This window comes from Paramormyrops kingsleyae, chromosome 16, assembly GCF_048594095.1.
Source record: "Paramormyrops kingsleyae isolate MSU_618 chromosome 16, PKINGS_0.4, whole genome shotgun sequence".
NCBI classification, from domain to species: Eukaryota; Metazoa; Chordata; class Actinopteri; order Osteoglossiformes; family Mormyridae; genus Paramormyrops; species Paramormyrops kingsleyae.
In genome coordinates this window covers 17,722,638-17,745,850 of record NC_132812.1, presented here as the reverse complement: position 1 = coordinate 17,745,850, position 23,213 = coordinate 17,722,638, and the positions used below count along the sequence as shown (strand labels likewise).

Here is a 23,213-nt window from a genome sequence, read left to right as displayed (position 1 = left end):
AGAATTATACACCCTGCGATCATACCCGTCAACTTCAAAGGAGAAGAAAGACAAAGAGAAACTGACGTCTCCCGCCTCTCTGACGGCTTGTCACAACTCATTTACGGATCTCACCATCCAACTGAGGCCTCCTCCTTCATCCTAGCTACTCCGCTCCGCTTTCTGACAGACACCTCAACACCTCAAACTAAACTGTATCCAGCATAATCAACAACCCATCACAAGGCTTTCTGCCTATCCAATCAAAATGTTGCAATCGATAACAGAACTATTAATTTTGTACACCATTAAGCACGTGCACCAACAATGTAACATTTTAAAACAAGTAACTTAAACTCCTTCACTAATACTAATAGTATATATATGTAATGTAAAGATATTAAACCACACAACCTTTAATTATAATATACATGCTTTGAGTTTACTGAAGCATGCATGTTATTGATAAAACTTGTACAGATATTTGTATTGATGAAAGTTATGTAGATGCATCAGTCATTAAATGCTAGGTAGACTGATATCTTCCATGTCAGAAAAGCCCCCCCCCACCCTTGCAGGTCTTCTCCAGGACCTCAGAACTACCTTTATGGACAGGAAGACCCCAAAAAAAAACATATACATGTAACATCAATTAGGTTATTACAAGTCAATAAATGCAGATCAGGTAAACATGTCCTGCTCACTGACATGTTAAAAGTTTATCATTTTAGTATATAAATTAAGTCAATTCAGTCAAGTGAGGCTTTATTGTCACAACAACCATATTCAGTATTACTGCATATGGGGGCACGGAATAACACTCCCCAGTGTGCAGTGCTATACATGAAGTACAGAGATAGACAGGACAAGTGCAACAAACAAACAAGCAAATAAATAAAACAATAACAATACTGACAGAGAATTTAAAAGTAAACAATGATGGGATATTTGAAATGGGCAGTGATGGAAGCAGCAAGGCGCATTAGTGGCATGTAGGAGCAAACAAACAGGCAAATAAATAGCTGTGATATATAATGAGTCTTAGTATCAGTGGCACTGCGACTGCAAATGGCAGTAAAGTGACATGGTACTGTATGTCTGCGGAGGCTATCAGCATCTAACGGGATGATAAGCGGGCGGAGGAAAGGGCACGGCAGAGAAGCATCCGGCACAGCTGGCATGAGCTTAATTGGGTTTGCAAGGGCCTCTGGGCCCAGGACCAAGGTGAAAATCCCTTTTGGGCCCAAAGCTTTTCACAAGCCAACAAAGTGAGGGGCCTGTTTTAGTCGGTCTTGTGTAGAAAGAGTGCCATCGTCCTGCCGCTCTTCGGGAATGGTTTATTCATGTCAGAGCTGACGTCAGCTCATACAGTGGGGCAGAGGGAGGTATACAGAGGACTATGGGCGGCTAAGAGGCAAGGCAGAGTGGGCGGGGCAGTGACAGGTTGCTAAAGGGCGGGGCTGGGGGCGGGGCATTGAAAGGTTGCTAAGGGGTGGGCAGAGTTGGCGGGGCATTGAAAGGTTGCTAAGGGGTGGGCAGAGTGGGCGGGGCAATGAAAGGTTGCTAAGGGGTGGGCAGAGTGGGCGGGGCAGTGAAAGGTTGCTAAGGGGTGGGCAGAGTGGGTGGGGCAGTGAAAGGTTGCTAAGGGGTGGGCAGAGTGGGCGGGGCAATGAAAGGTTGCTAAGGGGTGGGCAGAGTGGGCGGGGCAGTGAAAGGTTGCTAAGGGGTGGGCAGAGTGGGAGGGGCAGTGAAAGGTTGCTAAGTGGTGGGCAGAGTGGGCGGGGCAGTGAAAGGTTGCTAAGCGGTGGGCAGAGTGGGCGGGGCAGTGAAAGTAAGGGGCGGGGCAGCGGGAAGCCTCGCTACAGCAGGCTTTGGGAATCAACCATTCAACATGCTGCAAAACATCATCCAATGGAATCACCCATTTCTGCAAGCAAACCAATTTCTTGCAAGAAATGGGGGGAAATGTTATTTTGCATTTATGCTCTTCAAAGATATAAATACTGCCTTGTGTGATTTATGTGCTTATGGATTCCACGTTAGTATAGACATCCCGGAAACCGGAATGTTATTTAGACATTGGTGTAAAACACCCGGCTGAGTGACACATGACAAGAAATCCTTAAGGCACTGAGAAGCTAGGAACTGTGGATCTACATACTCAGGAGCTCAAATCTGAAACAGAATTGCAGAAGACACAAAATTAAAGTTTTTCATTTTCCCTCTGATGTTCTTGACACATATATATACACACACACACACACACACACACACACACACACACACACACACACACACACACACACACACACCATAAAATGCTGCACATTGGAAACAGCAGCTGCACAGGCTGCCAAATAACATGTGAGGACTCACAATGAGCAATATCCATGCTAGATATTTCAAAGCACCTAGATTTGAAGAGAGGGTGCTCTCTGCTTTGGTCTTACCACTCGCTTTGTGTGTCAGGCCCTCTGATCACGCCTGTCACACCTTCTCCTTACAGCCTGCGGAGATCTCCAGGCAGCTGCCAGTTACACAAAGCTGGAGGAGCAACTCAGACCCGCTATAACTGAGATGAGGAGTAGAATCTACAAGCAGCATTTTTAATACAGTGAAAAATTCAGCAAAAACTGCTCTGCCAGTTAAAAGTGTATACACTATTAAATGTTCATTGACATGCTGTATGTATGGGTCTTATTATTCTGGAGCAAACTATAAAAAGGCAAAGAATGAATGAAAATATTCATTTTCTACTGTATATCCAAATAGGGTGTGTGGGTGCGTGTATGTATATATACAGTAATAATGATGTATGTCAGTATCAAGCTCATAAAGAACATCAAAAGAACTGCTCATGTCATTTTTTAAAACAGAGCATCTGTTTACACAAATTTATTTAAAATGCTGATTGTATCCTTGCAGCTAGATACGTGATTAGGGCTTTTTTATGCATTAATTATTTTTTAATTGAAAATATGATAATAAATGCCGGCTGCATCTTCGACCTGAGAAGCCAGGTTGGTACCTTTAATTTCCCTGGAGCATAATGAGACGGCTGCAGAAAAATATTACAGTGTGTAGCAACACTGCTCACTGCAGCACTGCAATACTGCTCACTGCAATGGGAGTACTGTTTTACTGCTTTTCTCTAGGCATTGTGCTGATACTGGTACTTTTTTATACTTGGAGAGGTGTTTTTTTTAAGTCATAAACTTTCCAACTCTCTGTCTCACACACATATAAATGCAGAGAAATGTCATGACTCAACCAGCCCAGCAGGGGCAACTGGGCTGACACGAGTGTACTGTGACTGTCACAGACATACTCTAAACCTGGAAGTCTTTCCTGCTAAATAAGCTGTGGACTTTACAAGAAAACGATCAAGTAAAGCTGCCTGCCCGCTTAGAGGTATAATCCTGATTCCCAAGTCTTGGCTCCGGAATTCCAGAATCGCCTCCCCAGTATCTCCAGTTGTGTACCATGTTGTCACTTGGGGCGTTACCAACCATGAGTGTAACAGAAGAACCAGCCATCACATGGACAAACAGTCAGTTCAGCCCTCACTAAACTGACAGTCATGCTTAGCGAGTGTCTGCTGCAGGGTCTCGTCGAGAGGGAGATTTATGTTCTTGAGGAATTCTCCTGGGTTCAGCCGTGCACATCTTCAGCCCCCACCTGATTACGCAGGTCTAGAGTCCTCATCCTGCAAGCCAGCTCTCAGGACTAGGGGATGTCCACGAAGTTAAAGCCGCCCAGTCATCACTCTCCAGGTGTGGCATTCAGTAGGGCAGGGGTACAGTCAACTATGATCCATTACCCCACTGATAAATACGCAGTCATTCCTATCAGCATTATTTTCCTTGGTTTTTAAAATGTGCCAGTCTGTTGACTGTTTCTATGGTAACTTAAGGGACTTGCTTCCAGTGAGTGGCCTGACCAACGTACTATTCTTAAATCTTATTGAAATAATCTTCTTCTGAAAGATTAACCGTGACAAGCATGTAGTGTTGGAACCCGGTTGTTGTTCTATTTTATTTATCCGTTAGTTAGCCGTGGTAAAAGCACGATAACTCACTTCGAGGTGGACGGTTAAACGAAAATAATCACCTTGGATAGACGTCCTTCTCTTCGCGGCGGGCTGCCATACACCAGGGTGTCTATGTGCTCTATGTCACTATTTCCCCTGTGTTTCCATTGGGTGTCAGTTCTTATTTATCCTTAATGTCCTACCTGCCTTTGTTTTGGTCCCTATTTGTTTCTACTGTCTTTTTAGTTCAGTTTAGCCGGGTGTCTGATAGCCGCTCATTGGACCGTCGATCTTTCCCTGTGGTCCATCGTGACAATTCAATCTCGTTCTTTTACTTATGGAATATATGTGCGATTTATCAGCAAATACATTTTAAGGAAGTCAAATTTCCTAACCCATATGGCAAATGTTAAATTAATGAAAAGGGGAAAAACACTTAAAATAGATTCAAATTTTGTAATTCCAGAAACCACTAATAATATGCATATGTTCCAGAATTACAAAGCGGTTTTCGTATGAAATGCCATAGGCCTACTAGTAAATATCACTAGTAAATTATCTCCTTTAAAGTGCTACAGTTTGCGGCAGTGCATCAAATTAAATAGAGATGACAGGTAAGATTACACAGAAACATTTCTAATTACTATTACTGCGGGATTGTACAACAACAGGTTCATTTATGACGTGGAAAGAAAGCGGCTTGTGTCTGGATGTCAGCCAATCTCCTCTCCTCTCTTATAAAAATTTCAAATGACGTGCAAAATGTTTCTTGAGAAATGTTTTCTTGAGTAAATACAGGCAAATTTTTATGTAAAACAAACAGAACTGATCTCAATACACAAAAACACGAGATTTATATGAATGAATAAATTCAGGTGAACAAAAGATTTAACACAGCAGAAATCTGTGGTATGGCTCCATAATTTAAAATATAAAAATATCACGGCATATTTCTAAGCTTTATGATCATGTAACTGCAGAGACATTCTGAGTCATAACTTAGTAGCCATATAGTCAACATGTACAGTATTCAAGTTCTTTGAAGGGTTACAATGTAGCTTCCATTAAATGTTGTACAGTGTAATTCCAACATTTTTAAATTAACATACAGAGTTGTCTGTGTGTTTTTAATAAGTTTTCTAAGATCAGGGCAGAGGCACTGGATTGCGGGGTAATTCAAGCAAGCAGCTTAATCCCCACCACCCGCCCCCCCAAAAAATACAAAATACAAAGAAAAAGGCAACCCAAAACAGCCTGAGAATTCAAACAAGTGTTGCACACACTAAACCCAAGAATGCCACACGTCCTGCAGCTCCTCCCAGGATCTACTGATCTCACTTAAGACCATTGTGGGTTGACTCAGCTGGTCCTTTGAAAGCCCAGCAAAGCCAGTTAGTCCAGCCAGGGCCAGCTGGGATTCGGGCAGACAGCCACCCGTGTGCAAAGGGCTGATGATCGACTCCTGTGGAGTTTTTATCACACTTCCTACTAAATAAACATGTGCAAAAATGTAGCTTATATAAAACCACATGCTATCGACAAATGTACAGTATTCAAGTTCTTTGAAGGGTTACAATGTAGCTTCCAAGATTCCAAAACTGTGATGTTTGTTGGAGTGTATGGTTACATGTCAGGCAGTGAGATGAGGTCTGATCTAAAGAATGCATCCAAATGGATAATTGCTACTTTTGGTTCCTAAAATCCCCTCTGCTGACCATTTCCTCTGGCTTCCATAGTCATACCCAAATATGGTAATGACATGCCGCCACTTGGCAGGACAAAAAAGTCATGGCACACTCTGTACCCGGGCCGAGTTAAAAATATGAAATGGAGCATGTTAAGCGCTATTCATTTTGCATGCAGGCTCTTCTTCTGAGAGTGGCCCGTATCTCCATGTCATTTCATTAATTATACAGAAGTTCCATAAAATGCTAAAAGTTTCACTTCATAAGTAAAATGGTGGGTTTAACCAAAGCATCAGAAATGTCTTTCAGAATAAATTGCAGCTCAGGGAATGTCTGATTTACAAATCAGAGCAAACTAAGTGAATGTTTAGTGAACTGAAGTCATTAGTCATATTCATATTAAAGCAAATGCACTTATACTAAAACTGGAAGAATACAGCAAAGACAAGCACGGCCCCCTCTGCAAGAGTGACACGCAAATTCATTAAGTGTAGCATATTTTGGGGGAAGTATGTGGCTGAGCGGGTTAGAACTGGACTTGGACCTATAGGTGTTACAAAATAACACATTATTTGGGTTTTTTTTAATAGACAAGCTGTTAAACATACTGATGATGTATTAAATAGAGAATGACAGTGGTGTAGTAAATTTAGTCTTTTCTTGGACTGAGCTTAGCCTTCAGGACAACATTTTTGTGAATCTGACATCTTATTATGCCTAATAAACTCTGACCCGAGTTAAACAGGGCTGAAAAATAGGGCATCTTATAAGCACAGGATGCCAAAGGTGAGAGCCCAGCTGAATGCAGAGTGAAGCCTCTTGCACTCGTATTAGTATCCATATGTTCTGCTGTCAGCCAAAGCATAGATGGGCCACTGTGGATGGAGTACTGGCCCGAGTCCACATGGTTGCTGGACCAATTGGGCAGGATGCATATCTCGTACACTCATCCCTCTTTCCTTCTGACACGCTATAAGCAGAGAAGGTGTTTGAGCTAGTCACTGTGATCCTACTAATATCACTCAGAAAGCCTACTAAAGCCTTTCAACTGGGAGGGCGAGACGTCCCGAGCTCTTCTCTGTAACTATGACAACACCGGTTAAGTCAACAGGTAGGGACCTCACACAGCCTGTTAACTTTAATACTGGTCCTGGAAGGTCATGTTCCAATATCTGAACTGACACAACATTTGCCTTCCTGCAGTACAGATTAAGATGCTATTTAAAGGTAAAAATCCATTTAAGTAGAAACTTAGGAATCGATTTAATTATAGATTCAATCTTATTCTAGTAAAAGCTGTAGATTTTTTCATTAGGAAAACAATAGCAGCAAACAAACTCTGTGAGTGTTAGTGAACACGAGGACTTCAGACCAAACAGGAGAAGTCAGAGATGAGTTCAAATATGGATACGGAGACGTTCTTTAGTCAAGAGCAACATGTTTTGGAAATTACATTCATATTTCTTGCTGAAATACGTGTGAAAAATTCACAGTGAACAATAAAAAACTTGTCTCGTGTGTGAGTTTTTCCCTAAGGTCAGCACCTTTGCTCTAGTGATTTAAAAAAAGCATTTTTTTTGTCGAAAAGCTCTGCAAAAGTGATTATTTCCTTAAAATTCAAAAGCGGGCATTACTGTATTCATGCATGACTTAGCTAGGGTGCATCAAAATAAAATCAAAATAAGTGAGAGGACTAATTGGAAATGCACCTTTACTGCATTTACTACGGAAGCCAATAAGTAATATTTACAGTAAATATTAAAGTGACACAGTTCTGTGCAGCTGATATCCAGCGATGTTCCTCTGCAGATTATGTGTAACTCTCTAAACTCTACACAGCTGTTCATGTTAGATTTGTAATCGTGCGGCTGGACCTCGAATGACAGGGCACTTGTAAAAGCTGCGGAATAGCCTATGAAATCCATCCGTCCACTGTGCAGATCAGCCCTGGATTAACGGCCCGGCCGCCCAGCAGGTACGGGATTCTCTGCTCGCTTCTGTCACCACGGAGCTTCCCGTCACAGAGCCGTGGATGTGGTTTGCTTTGACGGGGCTTCATTCGTGGTTAAAGTGAATCAAATTCTTGACCTTTTTTCCCCATCGCCCACACTGACTACATTCAAAATCCATACACAGCTCAATTAATTACAAGCGATTATGGGAGTGCGCTTAGTGCCGCTTAGTATGAAAGCAGTAGCCCCAAGAGTCATTAACTGCTCGTCAGCGAGGCACGTAAGGCTGATAACTGGAGCCATATACTAATACTTTATAAAAGTGTAAAGTATTTCACGGCATATTTACTACGCTGACACCGTAACTGTGCTCTATAAGCAGACCCAAATGTCAGCCCGCAAAATGCAAAGTGCAACTTTTAGAAAGAAGTTCTGCAGAGCCGCGCGTTGAAGCCATTATAATTATGCATGTTTATGATTTCTAAATCTGACTAAGGTTTTCCAGTCCTTTTCCAAACAACAGCAATTTATTCTTATTATACTGTATATTCTCTATGATCTTACCTACCAATTAATGTAGCCTTTGTAAGTAGTAATAATACTTATATGGCTACTACTACTACTACTACTACTACTATTATTATTATTATTATTATTATTTTAGTACCTCTCAAACATCTGGACACACCTGCTTTTAATGCAAGTCACTATTTTAGCTGTGTTATTCAACTTATAGTAAAAGGCCTTGAGGCAACAACTTATTGCAACGACTAAGAGTAGTGTTCAACATCTAAAAATGTTCTTTAATAACAGCATTGCAAACTCTTGCAGCCACCTGGAATGCTTCTCCGACAGTCCTGAAGGAGCTTCTCCAATTTCTGGGCACAAGTTACCTTGCTTTTACTCTACAGTAGCATTACACTACATGCCCTCAAGATAGCTTAGGGTCATTATCGTGTGGAAAAACAAATAATTTTCAGTAGGTGCGTCCAGACTTTTCACTGGTACTGGTATGAAATATTTACTGGAAAAGGTATATTTTAACTGCTTTGGACGTCCAGATTCTTCCACTAACAGTCAATCACATGAGCACAGGACAGTAATCACAGCAATCACTGTACCTTCAGCTTCTCGTATCGCTCGCTGAGTGCTGCCACTTGATGGTCGCGGTGTCGCCCCACCAGCTTGCACAGGGCGCAGATGAGCTGCTCATCGGTCACGCAGTACATGTTGACCTTCTCATCCCCGTGCTCGAGGCACAGCAGGCCGCGCAAGTGTGAGTCGGGCATGGGCTCGATCAGCCGGTGGCTGGTGAATGGCTTCTTGTTGGGGTGTGTGGCCTTCAGGCACTCTTCGCAGTAGGACACCTCGCAGGTGACGCAGGTCTTGACTGCGTCCTGCGGTGGGTCCTGCTCGCAGAACTGGCACTGCACTGTCTCACCGGGCGACGTCATGGTGGTGTCCTCGAAGGCGCGCTCACGCCGCGTCTCGCTGGGGGAATTGGGCCCACTCACAGAGGCCTTCTGAAAGCGGTCGATGATGTTCTGCAGGGTGACGTTGCGTTTCAGTCCCTCGAGGCCCTTCTGGTTGAGGGTGATGACATACCGGCAAGTGGGGCACTGGAAGGCGTGGACGGACTCCACGGGCTCGCTGGAGGTGCAGTGGGAGGCCAGGATGCGGTGGGCGCAGCTGAAACACAGGCTGTGAGCACAGGGCAGCAGCAGAGGGTCCTCGAAGAGCTCCAGGCAGATTGGGCAGGTCAGCTCCGACTCCAACGTTTCCATCTTCAGGCGGAAGACAGTGACTTCGTCAGCGAAATGCAGGGCAGCTGGTCAGCTATCTGAGAACGCAGATCAAATGCAATCAGACAGGAGAACCCACAGGGTGGTTACGTCATGGGGGGCTGATTCACCAGAAAGGTGTTCAGTAAGATTTAAATAAATATAAGCTGATATTTCTCAGAGTAGAAAAAAAATACAAGTGCAATGTACGTTCAGACTTCCAGCAAACAAATTGTTGTCAAACTGATTAAAATTAATACTTCAGTGTTAAATAAATAATTTACTGCTGGTTACTGACATGCAGTTCCAGTCACAAAGGGGAAAATGGTGAAGTACTATGAGAAACATATATATATTTTTTGAAGGTTTGACGTGATTTTGAAGTAGCAGCATAGTGACAGCTTGGTCATGTTCAGGGAAGGCGCTTGCTGAACATGAAGGCTGAGTCATGGTGTTTATTCTCTTCACAGACTGCGGACGAACACCTAACACCTAAATGGTAGGCCAGTGTTGAGCCCACAAAGTCTCCTTCTGTGGAAACGGAACACAAGAAGGCAGAAAAAAACAAGTGAAGATGAGCAGAGAGGCCTGGCACACCTCTAACTGCGCTCGCAGTGTTAGGGGCGGTGGGCAGATTGCCCGGGCAGCTAGATCGGCAGGTCAATGCTTCACAGTGGGCGTTTGCTGTGGAGTGGCCAAACATCGTGCCACACACTGCGCCGGCACGCCGCATCCACACACCGCAGCTACACACTGGGCCCGTACGCTGCACTGGCACACTACAGCAGCACACCGGGCCTGCACACCACGCCGGCACATTGGGCCCACACTCTAGGTCCGCACACTGGACCCGCACACTGTGTCTGCACGCCTCACCCATTGGTTTAGCTCCACAGCGAGCCACACGCTCCACACCACCATGCATCAGCGCTGGGCCAACAGACAAAGCAGCTCATCCTCAACCCAGCGTGCAGAGGGGCCCTTGAAGCTTGGAAGATGCACGTGGATGCAGCAGCTTGGGGTTTGTGCTGCCCAGTCTGGGACGTGGCTCCACACCTTGCTACAGATGATGGATTCCAAGACTTTAGGATGTGGTGATGGGTAATTTGCTTTCGTTTTCCAGATTTCCTGAACAGAAATGAGGATCCAGCTGGCAAACCAAGCTTGATAGTAATAAATGAAGCAGGGAAGAGCTAATTCTGCAGTCACTGCCCAATTTCACTGTTTTCTTATTTTACAGCAGCAGAGCTCTATGTGGCTATCAGACATAATCAGTTAGGAGCGCTTTGGGATTACTGAATATTAATTATCCTTGTCCCTAGGCAAGTGTTTTTTTTTTTTAATGCACATCAACTATAATATGCTGCAAATGGAAGGCTGTACCTTTTAAAGCAGGCTGACTCTCTCAGGGAGGTCATTCTAGGCATAGATCTGTGTGTAACAGCAGCCATAAAAATAGCAGAAATGCAGCATACATTTCACAGTACAAAATCTTATTAGAATTTCTTTGTCACCCCAGCTGTGATATAGAAGACAAACACCCATAAATATATATCATCACCCGCCATCTTAGTAGAATTAAGAGCCAATACTGTCACTATTAATAACTATTACTATTAATCTTTATGCCATACATTATATGTTGCATACAATAGCATCAGTAAGATGGCATACTAATAGTAATAAAAATCTGATGTTTTCTTCCACTCCAAAGCCACTCTTCAGGTAGAGCCCTTGTGGTGAATGCGACACACTAACGTGTTCCCCCTGCCCCAGGGGCTGACAACGTGACAGCCTCACTGTGCCTTGAGAGACGTCTCTGACTGTACGGGGCAGCAGAATCCCCCCCATGGGCTTGAAATGAATTAGACATCATTTACACACTCATACATACTGTATGTTACATGTATAATACTCACATTATAACTTAATAAAATAATAAGCAAACACATCTTTAGAAAATTACCACCTCAGAAATTTATATTTTAATTCTACGCAGGTTAATTTTCAGTATCTAATTTTCAAAGGTAATTTTTGATATTGTGCAGTTTTATTTTGCATTTTTGATCTTTTGTAATATGAGCACATGTTAACGTGTCAAAAGTGTACTGCCAAAACAAACAGGGGTGAAAAGCCAAAGCGACATACACAGCAATGTCTTCTATCTGGCAGATCCCTGCCGGGTAGCGTATCTCTACCAGCCATGCATTCTGCCGCGGGTCAGACTCCTTGGACATACTGGCATTAACGGCACCGCCAAACACAGTGACGAAGCCAAGCCTGCCTCTGAAACACGGTACAACCGCAGTCTTGAAAAAAGTTGCTAACTCAGAGAATAAGGATAAACGAAGTGAAAATGAACTCATAATAATGGATGCATGGTCAAAAACCCAAGCTTTAATTGCTATCTAGTTGGAAGAACAGGTACAACAAGATCAGGATTGCAGTGTTGCAGTGTTATGAAGATTCACGGCAGGATTGCAGTGTTATGATTTTAAGATTTACGGCAGACATTTCTACTGTCTTTCCCAGAGAGTTTCTGTATCAACTGGCGTTCTGAAGATCCCTTTGATTTCTGAAGTGATAAGCAGACACTAATCTCCTGCTTTATTTTGGGAAGCTGAACATTTAATTAGCATGAAAATGTAATTAAGGCATTTAATTACTGTCCATAATTAAGGCCCATCATCCATTCTCCAAAAAAAAAGAACGTTGTTCAAGATAAAATTTTTGTCACTTATCTTTTATCCCATTATGCAACTGGAAGTTTACAATAAAACAACATAACAAGGAACATTCACAGAATAGAACATTGAATTTATGTCTGAATTTCTCTAAATGTATCAGCTGATAACGCCAGATAAAACTATTTATTTCTTATGTATAAAAAAAAACATTCCTAGGGCAAGTTTTATAAACAGAAGCCCTTAAACACAAACTAACCTCCCAGACTGATATGAGGAGCAGGAAATAATGTTATTGTTTACATGCTAATGCAGAATTACAAGTGATACAGGTTCCTGCTGGTCATTGTAACTGCTGTTTGAGAGGAATTATAGCCGATTCACCCATAAATGTCTGTCAATATTTTTGTGGGAACTACAAACATGATTCTTTCACACATTCTGACGAGTTATGTGTCTGCACCTGCTAGCATTGAATCGTAAAACACTTCAGAGTAAGATACATCCGAGTTTCCTTTAATTATCTAACAAGCCATGCCAATATACTACAGTGAAAGAACCGGACGGGAATCACGGACCAGTAAGGGTATAACATGGGCTTAACGTCAAAATGGCTGAAATTATCTATTAATTTGTATGTGAACCTGGTCTCGTGAACATTCTTCATATTTTGCACATCAACAAAGTGTGGGTCAGGGCACACCGAGGCATCCTAGCGGTGGCAAAGAACGAGGAGCGAAGGCTTCAACCGCAGCTGCACTTCATATTAACCCTTATAATCACACAACAAGCAACAACTATAACACTCCACGGGAAGGTTACACACTAGACATACGACAGGTCATTACACAACATTAGAGCACGTCAGGATTACACATGTTACATGGGTATGTGTCCACGTGATACTCGGGAGCACTGCCTGTCCGCTCTCCTCCTGCCTGTCCGCTTTTCACCCGCCTGCTCTTCAGTCTCTTTACTTTATGGGGTTCATTTTCCTGGCTATTTGCATCATCTGTCATAATGTCTCTCTCTCCTTGCTCTGAAGAGACACACTAAAAGGATTCAGCTTATGCCTCTGTAAACATTACGGCTTATAAGTGTCCGGCCTTCTGAATGGAATGCTTCCACTGTGTACCGCAGCAGGAATGCGATGCGTTTAGCAGAGAGGAGATCTGTGTTTATCACTGTGCCGATAGAGTTTAGGAATTCCCAAGAAACCCAGCTAGTGACATTTTGTCAGCAAGCAAATACTCTTCACTCAACTGCTGTCAGAGTCTGACATTTTTATTTTCTTTTTAACAATAAAGTTTACTTTTTATGAGTTCCCGTGTCTAAGGAGATATGCATCCTGTAATGGCGCAAGAATGACCTGCAAGTGTTATACAATGTTTAGACAAAAGACAATGGTATTTTAGGGCAACCCACCTGCCTGAACTGGGACTACTGGGACATGCCTTGGGCTGTGGTTCTCACGCAAGCACCTGATTGCTAAGCTGCTGATGCAGAACGTTCAGGCTCAGGGAGCAAGCTGGAGCCACCTTGTGCAACCAACCAACTCAAGGTGAAAAATTAGGTGGAGAGATGAGATCATGGGCTGCAGAGGGAATTTTCACATTGAAACGGGGACATTTCCTCACAGTTCTCCAGAACTATTTTACTGCACTCAACTGAGAATCACAGGCTTTCCCTGGAAGGTCAAAACATAAGCAGCATCTTAAAGAAAGCCCAGATATGAGAGAAGATTAATGATGTAACGAATGTGGAGCTGTACTAGAATGTACAGCCATGGGTCGTTTTTCTTTTTCTAAATGACAGCTGAATCATAAAAGGCTGCAGCCAGGCTTCACACAAAGAACCAGCAGGACCACAAGCGCTTTCAGCTGAACCCTCTACATATCACGTTCCATGATGGATTAAACAGTTCCATCATGCAGCTGACCATGGTCTTATATAAGCATGTTTTGGACACCACTATTTATAACTCTTCCTCTCTAGGACAGCATTTTTTCATAGAATACCATCAAAGTCACTTAAGTGAGTACTAAGTGTTCACATGCCATACTGTTTGTCTCTTTCAGCAGATTTTTCACGTGGTTCCTAGAGCGATATTTCATGCTGACATGAAATCTTAAAATACTCAGTCTCTTTAGCTACCGGTATAATTGCTGAATCAAAAAGTCATTTCTTTCAAGCCAGGCAAAGGACTACAATATATTTAGCTTATTTAAAATGTGTGGTTCATATTCTCTTTCCTTGTATGGTTTATTACTGCATTTTATGGCTTTATTTGGATGCTGTGCTGCTATGAGATTAGCCAACTCTCCTTCAGGCATAATTCTAATTGCATTATCCCCAGCTTACAGTTAATCCCCCAGACTGGTGCCTGGATGTGCTGTATTCTTGTTGGATGTCTGGTTTCTCCTCATTTGGCTTTGTTCTTGCTCAGAATGACCAGGAGGGTCCAAACAGTAAAATGTCAAAATGAACCAAGAACATTAACTGTGGGTATTTGACGCTAAGATTGTGCTGTGGTTTCTGTTTTGGCTCCAGACCTTCATGATAATAATGGCTGCCCTTCGCGGACAGCTTACTCTACAAAGAGCAAGTTGACGGAGGCGTGAAGACAATTTCCCTACAGGGATCAATAAAAGTATCCATAAGAACGTAAACATACAGCAAGGTTTGGAGAGTACCTAGTAGGCCTGTCACAATTATTACATTATCGCCTGATCGCGATTATTTGAACCGACCGCGATTATTTTTTGCATAGACGTTAGAATCGTCTCTATTCATCAGTATAAAAATAGCTGGATGAAACAGAACTGGCATATTTGTAACTTTTTCCAAGTCGTTTTGTACCATATAATGTTTGACTAGAACTCGTTTAATGACATCATCTCCTTGCGCTTCTAAACCGACAAATACCACCTGCTCTATTTGTACCTCGCACGTCTGCGCATCCGCAGCATTACACTTTACGGCAAATTTTACGATGCTATCCAATTTGTACCACTTCATTTCGCATTTTCATGACCCAACCCGATTCTGTTAGTATTTCATTTCACTACTTCTGGTTCATGTTACAGGCTGCTTGAGAGCGATTCCCACCAGCCCAGAGTATCAGCCAGATATTCCGATTTTAGATTCTTTGTGTTCGCCGTTTAATAAAAATTCTGCATAGCACAGGCACTTGCAGTAAAATGGTCGCATGAGTGGATTCGGTGGTGAAAGCGTGCAGGGTAAATTTGGGCGGGTGGTATAGATCGGGAAAAGACACCACCAACTGTATCTCAAGGCGTTTAACTTATTTATTGTTAATGTCATATAAGACCTGTACAATCTTTGTTTAAAAAGCTTAAAAGGTAAATGCAATTTTTATTTATATGTTTCAATATTCTTCATAGGGTGTATATGTAATATTAAACTATGATAAGGCTAAGTTTAGGCTGATAATGAACAGAAAATGACAATTTAATCGTTAATCCCAATTATTTGCATGAAAATTAATTGTCAACTGAAGTTTCATTATCGTGGCAGCCATAGTACCAAGTGAAGGTGCCCCGAGGCAATTGCTATAGGGCTCTAAAAAGAGGTGTTCTGGGATGATTCCTATAGGCTTCCAGTGAAAGTGCCCCAGGGCGATTCCTATAGGGCTCTAATGAAGGTGTTCCGGGGTAATTCCTATATTGCTCTAATGAAGGTGCCCCAGGGCGATTCTTATATTGGTCTAATGAAGGTGCCCCAGGGTGATTCTTATATTGGTCTAATGAAGGTGCCCCAGGGCGATTCTTATATTGGTCTAATGAAGGTGTCCCAGGGTGATTCCTATAGGGCTCCAATGAAGGTGTCCCATGGTGATTCCTATAGGGCTCCAATGAAGGTGTCCCAGGGCGATTCATATAGGGCACACTGAGCAAGGCCACTTCTTAGCAACATAATCACCACCTGAACTGCTGATAAAGAATTTCATCATAAATGTCCCTCAACTTTTCAATAATACTCAGAGAAAAAAGGAACACATAGTTTCAGCATTGCATTTCTTCTGTGAATTTAACTTACATATAACACATAAACTGAAAATACTAGGTTAAGGTACGATGTTCCTCGGAATTAGTACAGCTATGCAGGACTGTGCACAACAATCACAAGAGCCATCTGTCTGGGATGGCAAACCAATTTAAAGTGAGCATTTTAGGAAAAGATGGCATGTCCTCTACCAACCGAACATTAAAAAGTCATTGCAGGCCTACAGACAAATTCACAGCATCCTTTTACCGGTGACCTAGCTTCAGCTCCCAGATGAAGCGCCACGCTGTGCATTCACAGCCGACAGAAACTACAAGGCCACTGAAGACACAGAAGACCTCTGCTCTCATACTCAGCCTGCAAGTTTGAAACTACTTATCAATTGGCCCTTCCATATTACATCAATGCCTAATTCCCCATACAAATTATGGGCTACAAAAGAGCCAGACTAATATAGTGATGATCTCATGCAAAGAAAATGTTTACTTCATAACTATTGTGCATTAGTCTTCAGTCACTTCAGTTCATATCATTTATAAGTAACCACCTTTATTATCATTTCTGACAATGACATTGAGAAGTATCATTTACACAGCTTAAAATTGGTTTTTACTTCACTAGGAATGAAGTTTGGAAACAAAACTTTCCTTTAGCAAATGTGCCTGTTTCCTTGAGAAATGTTCCCTTCAGGAAATGAGGAATTCTGTGCCTCATGATGCATGGCTTGCCACAAGAAAGCAATGGCAGTATGCTGAGGCACTGATGATGAAACCGGACCTTTACAAAATGGACAGTAAACTGCCCGCAGAAAGGCTTGACATAAGCAAAGCTGCCATCATTCAGAGAGCGATTCCTAAAGTAGGTCAGAAGTGTCGACATGGCTAGCATAATAACACAGAAATACTGTTTACTCTGAGGGTATGCAGGATACATTCAGTTCTGTTCAGTTCTTCCATGCTGCTCTCAACACAGCTGTTCCACTTTAGAGAAAAGAACCACATAATAATGCAACAAAAATGTAAGTCATGCAAAATGGAATTAATAATATTTTAAGTCTGTTCCTCTTAGGTGCAAACTGAAATTAAATGAAATCAGGTTTCTTTATAAATGACTGGCTATACTATCAACATAAAACGTATTGTGCAGAAATCAAAATTAAATTTTTGCTATATAAGGACAATTATTTTCAAAATAAATCTTTATAGGAATAATGCGTCTTTTTTTTCTTCTCCAAAAAAAGTGAACGTGTTGGGGATTAAAATTTTTATATAGTATGTTATGATATTTCGCAATATGTTTTTTTCATATGAAACCCCTCAAGGGTCAGTTTCTGTTGGACTTCCCAGGTCATTAGCTAGAAGCGGTGAAGCATTAAAAGGTAAAAGGCTTTTCAGAAGAAGTAAAAAAAGTTCATACTACATTTGTATAATAGATTGGGATTCCACATAAAACATTACCTTTGACAGGAAATCTGACCAGTACAAAAGGCCATGCTTCTAAATATTGAGCATCTTATGTGACCTTAAATAACCTTCACCTTGCATTACAATGGCTAATCTAAAAGATTTGGTGTGATTGTTGGTGCCTTATGTTGCATACACACAAAAAAATCCAGCCAGTGACAGGTTACAAAGTACAAAATTCATACATCTCTCTTTTAAAACATAAAAATATCTTTTTAGTACCAAAAGTCATGCTTGTTTATTTCTTCTACAGTTATACAAAATAACAAAAATGCCTCATATTTATGTGCATGTGGTTGTGTGTCAATAAATTAGTTATAGATAGCTGTCTATCTATTACGTTTATTTTGATTTTACCACATACTTGCTTTTCTTGGGGCATTTATAAAGTATTTCTTTAGAGAGAAAAATTGCCCCTTAATAGTGTTGCCCATTTTTCACCCTGGACCACATCTTTTAAATGTATAAAATTTTCCCATTTGACAATGGTGCAATACAGTGCATAGGAATCTCTGTGGATGAAAGAGATCCATATCTGCTCCATTAGAAGCTATGCTAGTTCTTTCCCCTGTCGTAGGGCAGGTGCCTAACTCATTTATAAGTAATCAGGTTTTATTGCTCCTGTGACCAATCAGAATCCTTTCATGGTCAATTCAGCCCAACATGCACAATTTTAGTGAGCACACCATCCTAATGCGATTTTCAGCTCATCTGCAGCTAATCTACTCACCTACACACTGATCCCCCAGAGGCTTGTAGATGGACACCAATCCTCACCTTAACTATTAAAAATTTGTTTCAACAGCACACCAAAATACAAATAAGAAAAAACAGTACATAGGTGAAAATGTACAAATTCCACTGTTGTCCAACATTTAAAAAACAAAAAAGAAATAAATCAACAAATAAGTAAGTCATTACATCTTGCTTTACTATCAACAAAAAAAAAGAAATTCAATTGCTTGGTAAAGTGCTTGGTTGAGTCATGGATTTATTAGAAAGGCAAATGCCAGAGAGGCACTATGGGTTTTATTGTGTTATTGAGCGCAGAGCTAGGATCACTTTTCAGGATAACATTTCCTGTTTCCCAGCTGAAAATCATGTTTGTCTGCACAGGCCTGCAACAGCCATTGCGTTTCTGCTCCTGATCACCTAGGAATCGATTCCATACACTTTTGCAATACCCATGTCATCCTTCCATGACATCTGAGGAAATGTCCACGGGCATGACAGACAAGTTACCTCAAAACCCTGACTTCTGTAAATTAGACAAAGAAGCAGTACTATAATTGAGCCCCATCAACAAGAAGATTACCAGCATTCAGAAGAACCAGCTAGTTGTCTGACCTGTTCCTCTTCCCCTTTTGCCCCTTTGTTCTCTGCGACCTGCCACACTGTTCCATTGTTCTTATTATCTAGATCAAAGCCAGCTAACATCAATTAAATAGCAATTATACTGCACAATACACCATGCTTACCTGGCATGCTTTCTGAGGTAACATATGTACCTCCCTCCCTAAATCAAACAATCGCACACTGACATCCATTTTTCAAGTTTCTCTAGATTACATACAATCGTTATCCAATAATGTCTCAGTGTGCAGTTTAAATTCCCAGATTGCTTTTCTGAATTCCGCTGAGAGTTTATCTTCACGTTGTGCTCCCTGATCACTTATTCCTTCCATTAGTCTACTGTCCATCGCTATTATAGCTTAAGGTCTCTTTACCTGCATTTTGTGATGAAATATTACCCTGCCTTCCTACTTCTTTCCTTATAAACTTTCTCATTGTCGTCCCTCTCAGAGCAGCACTCATCACCGGCTACAGACAAATGGCCTCAGCTTTAGTATGATCTATATAATTAGCATACCTGCACCACATATGTTTCATGTGAAACACAAGCCCCTGTGCCGTTTATTACCATTAAAAGCACACATTTGCGTGGGGCCCTGAGCTTTGGGGCCCCCTGTTGGCCACAAGCACTCACTACACTAGTGGGGGTGGGAGGGTCTGAACTGATTGGGGCCCCCTAGACACGGAATATGTCCACTTGGAGGGGGGTGCAGTGGAAAAGTCAAAAGCGGGCTGGCACGGGTGTGAGCTGTAAGCCATGGGATATCATTGGCATTTGGGAACTGAGTGGATCGCTGGCCATGAATGGTGCTTGATCCTACTGTAGCAATCGAGCAGACGGGTAGGCAAGGTCAAGGATGCTGCATGGCAGGGAATCCGTGGGCCGGATTGTGTCAGTAAAGTGTCTCAGTTGAAAGCAGCGCATTCCAGGGCATGCGGTAGGGGGGCTACCTGGAGGCTTTGGAATGCTCAGCACGAAAGCCAGATGGTCCTGCTTTAAAGTGCTGTCCAAAGATAGTTTATCAGGTGTAACAGGATAGCGGACCGCCTGACTGCTTCACTGAAAGAACTGTTCCCGCTTTGTTGGACCCAAAGAGGTTCTGCTGAAGGCAGCACACTCTGAATATGCATGAGCAGATATTGTGATATTTGCTCATTTTTATGTTACTTCTGTTCAGAAGGTAAATAATGCAGGATGAAAACCAGCTCCATCCTGGCACCACCCGAACCATCACCAAAAGTGTTCAGGGAGAGACTGGAAAATCAGAGTTTGAGAAATCTTGTTTTTTTTTTTGTTTTTTTTAAGTACAGAGTTTGTGATGTGCTCAATGTTTAACGGCATCTCTTTTGTCCATGAACACTGGAATTAGTTACCTGATCTCAAAGGCATGTAACTGCAGCCATCGGCTACTTGTAAGACGAAGGGCACACGTGGAGGAAAGGGAAGCGAGAGAGCAGATGAAAAGGAAGCGAGAGAGCAGACGCAGTTTCAGCGTCATCCCTTCATTCGCTGTGCAAAACGCAAGACTCTCATCTGCTGCAATTCACTTTTTGTTTTTGTTACTAAAAGGATTCAGAACTAAAACTGGTCATTGAAAAGGACAGAAGACTAAAAAAAAATCTGTTTTATGTGTGACAAAAGAAAAAAAACTGAATGTAACACGATATGCTCACTTGCATTCAAATAAGGTGATTCATCCCCCACCAATAAGTGCCTGAATTTTGTTGTGTCTTCATCTGTGCTTTTGATTTCAAAAGGAAACAGCCATTGAAACAAAGACATTTTTTTAAAAGGGTACTGGTCCCCCGGTCAGTAATCAGATCTTTACCGCTTTCCTGGCTCAGCTGAGCAGGTGGCAACCCTCAGAAAGAAAGAAAGAAAGAAAGAACATTTCCTTCTCCATCTGACACAAACACCAGTAACATGTTTGCAAACAGTGGCCCGTCAGCCCCTACTGCTACAAAAGCGCTCAAAAGCTTTGAGCACAGATACTAAGGATGGCAAATACAGAATTACTGCGGGCACGAGGATTTCTTTAGTAAACCGAAAACTATGCCTGAAATAACAAACCACGCTTACTGTTATATTTATTTTGAACTGTGGGAATCTGTGCTGTTTGAAGGAAGAATGATCACATACCGGACGTTTGAAACGTATTTCAAGAGCAGCCTCTAGAGGCGGACTGTACGAAAGCGGCTCAAGTACCGTCCCCCGTTATGTTTCAAGGATATTACCAGTTTAAATGGGAAAACCACTCAAACTCGTTTAACTTGAATAACCGCTGACATAAATAGGCCCATATACATGTAAATATTTGTTACACGTGAAGAGGCATTTCTGAGCAACAAACTGTTTCATTATTTATAAATATAGTGAATTGATTTGGCAAAGGTGTTTTTTCTTACTCTGCGATGAAAACAGTTTTATTATAATATCTCAGAAAACCATGCCTTCCTCCAATGTTACTTTAGGGATTTCATGGGGACAGTACGCGTATCTTAATTAAGTAAAGTATGAATTACTAAAAAGTTTCTTCCGAATTCACCATCCCAGAGGCTACGACTCCACTCTCCGCCGTGCTGCTTCTACTATTTGATACACGACTTCTATTTGTATAAAAAATAAAGGTCTTCCAGTAGCAGACATCCCGTATCATTTGCTTACCCACTGATCATATCCTGAACAAACACGGAACTCGAGCTCATTTCTACCCTGTAGACTGGAGATTAGTCCGAAAATCAAAAACGAATTTATTTGTGGAGCCAGTTTTCCCTTCCTGTCGCCATACAAAAATTCGTATAAACTCTCAAAGACCAATCTATCCAAAAATAGGGACCCCATCTTTACATTCAAGCGCCGCTTTCCCTATAAAGGTCAGACATACGATCTGTCAGATGAAGGTGCTCCGGCCGTAAAAGGCGACCGGGCTAATTGAAAGGCAGGACTTCGGCCTCTCGGATCTCAATTAAAAACGACCAGTCTTCAAATGAAAAAAGGGCGAAAAGAAATAATCAAAGTTGTGCAAAAAATAATAATAAAAATCGTGAATTACTTCCTCTGCGATTCGGACTACATGTAGAAATATACACTACAACCAGTCTAATAAAGTTACATAAAAATTATCTGAAAGAACATGTAGGTGAACACCTTACATCCCACTTTAAGTAAAAATAGATAGTACAGTACTTCTTTCCTTACCTGCCGCATGGTTAAAATCCCATTATCCGTAAGCAGAGCGGAAAATAAAATAATTCAGCTAGAGAAAATATGACTTTCATTAATAAGCTGCGACTTTATTTGTTAGTGCTGAATAGATTCTTGATCGTCCGGGTCCTGAGTACACTGTTGCTTCTGGTGGTGGAGTTTGGCGATCCCGATAAACCAGTGGGAACAGGCAGCAAGGACGCAGATACCTGCCCCAGCTCCGCGTTTCCAAATGGGATCTGTAACCAGGCGCCGAGGGCTGCGCTAAACCATGCCGACCAATCAGAGGCCGGGGGCGGGCCCTGCGCCGCAAGGTGGGCGGTCCTGGTAGCCGTAGCGCCGGCTGTTTCTTACGCTACCTCTGGGCTTTCGAGATTAAATGACCCGGGACAGAAATAAGACATGGATTCTTTAAAATACCAGTATAAGTGAGGAAAAGTAGGCATATGTTATATATAATGATTTAATATATATAACAAGGTTTGCATCAGATTTTTTTGTCAATGCTGACACCTTACTAACTGACTTTATGCTATATAAATAATGCTGGACTATTTAGAATAGAATAGAGAAAGTCTTTATTGTTATTGTTTTTAAAAACAACGACATACTGTTTAGCAGCTCTGGGATTGTCAGCAGAACAAATGTAGACATAATTATGAACGAACATAAGTAACATAACACAGTGAGACGGTATATTTTATGCAGTTAGTATGGTGGAGCAGAGGGTAGCACTGTGTCTGTGCACTTCTGGGTCGGGAGGTAAATCCTGTCCCTGCACTGTGCCAGTGGGCGATTAGCATCTTCTCTGTGCAGACTTTCCAGAGTCCAAAGAGATGTTGTTTGGTTAACTGGTATCTCTAAATCCCTCCCAGTCCATCCTGTGACAGATTCGCACAATGTCCAGCGTGTACCCCAGCCTTGGGCCCAATGATGTCTGGGATAGGCTCCAGGACCCCCCGTGACCCTGGACAGGATAAGGGTTTAGAAGATAGATGGAAGGTCTACTTTCTTTTCAGGGCAATTATTTTTCAGTTCCTAGTTATAAATACATC

At 42.0% G+C, this 23,213-nt stretch overlaps 1 protein-coding gene and 1 pseudogene across 1 annotated transcript in view; one reads left to right on the top strand and one right to left on the bottom strand.

Annotated features, from left to right (window-relative positions):
- LOC111851504 (E3 ubiquitin-protein ligase Midline-1-like) overlaps positions 1-22,379 on the bottom strand; it is a 35,742-nt gene extending 13,363 nt beyond the window's left edge. Inside the window, exons 1-2 of the mRNA XM_072700578.1 lie at positions 22,153-22,379; positions 8,768-9,486 (exon numbers count right to left, since the gene is read on the bottom strand). Coding sequence (XP_072556679.1) covers positions 8,768-9,430 — 663 coding nt within the window. The 5' untranslated portion in view covers positions 9,431-9,486; positions 22,153-22,379. The remainder of the gene's footprint in view (positions 1-8,767; positions 9,487-22,152) is intronic.
- Positions 6,082-6,197, top strand: LOC111851521 (U6 spliceosomal RNA; annotated as a pseudogene).
- Positions 22,380-23,213: the final 834 nt, after the last annotated feature.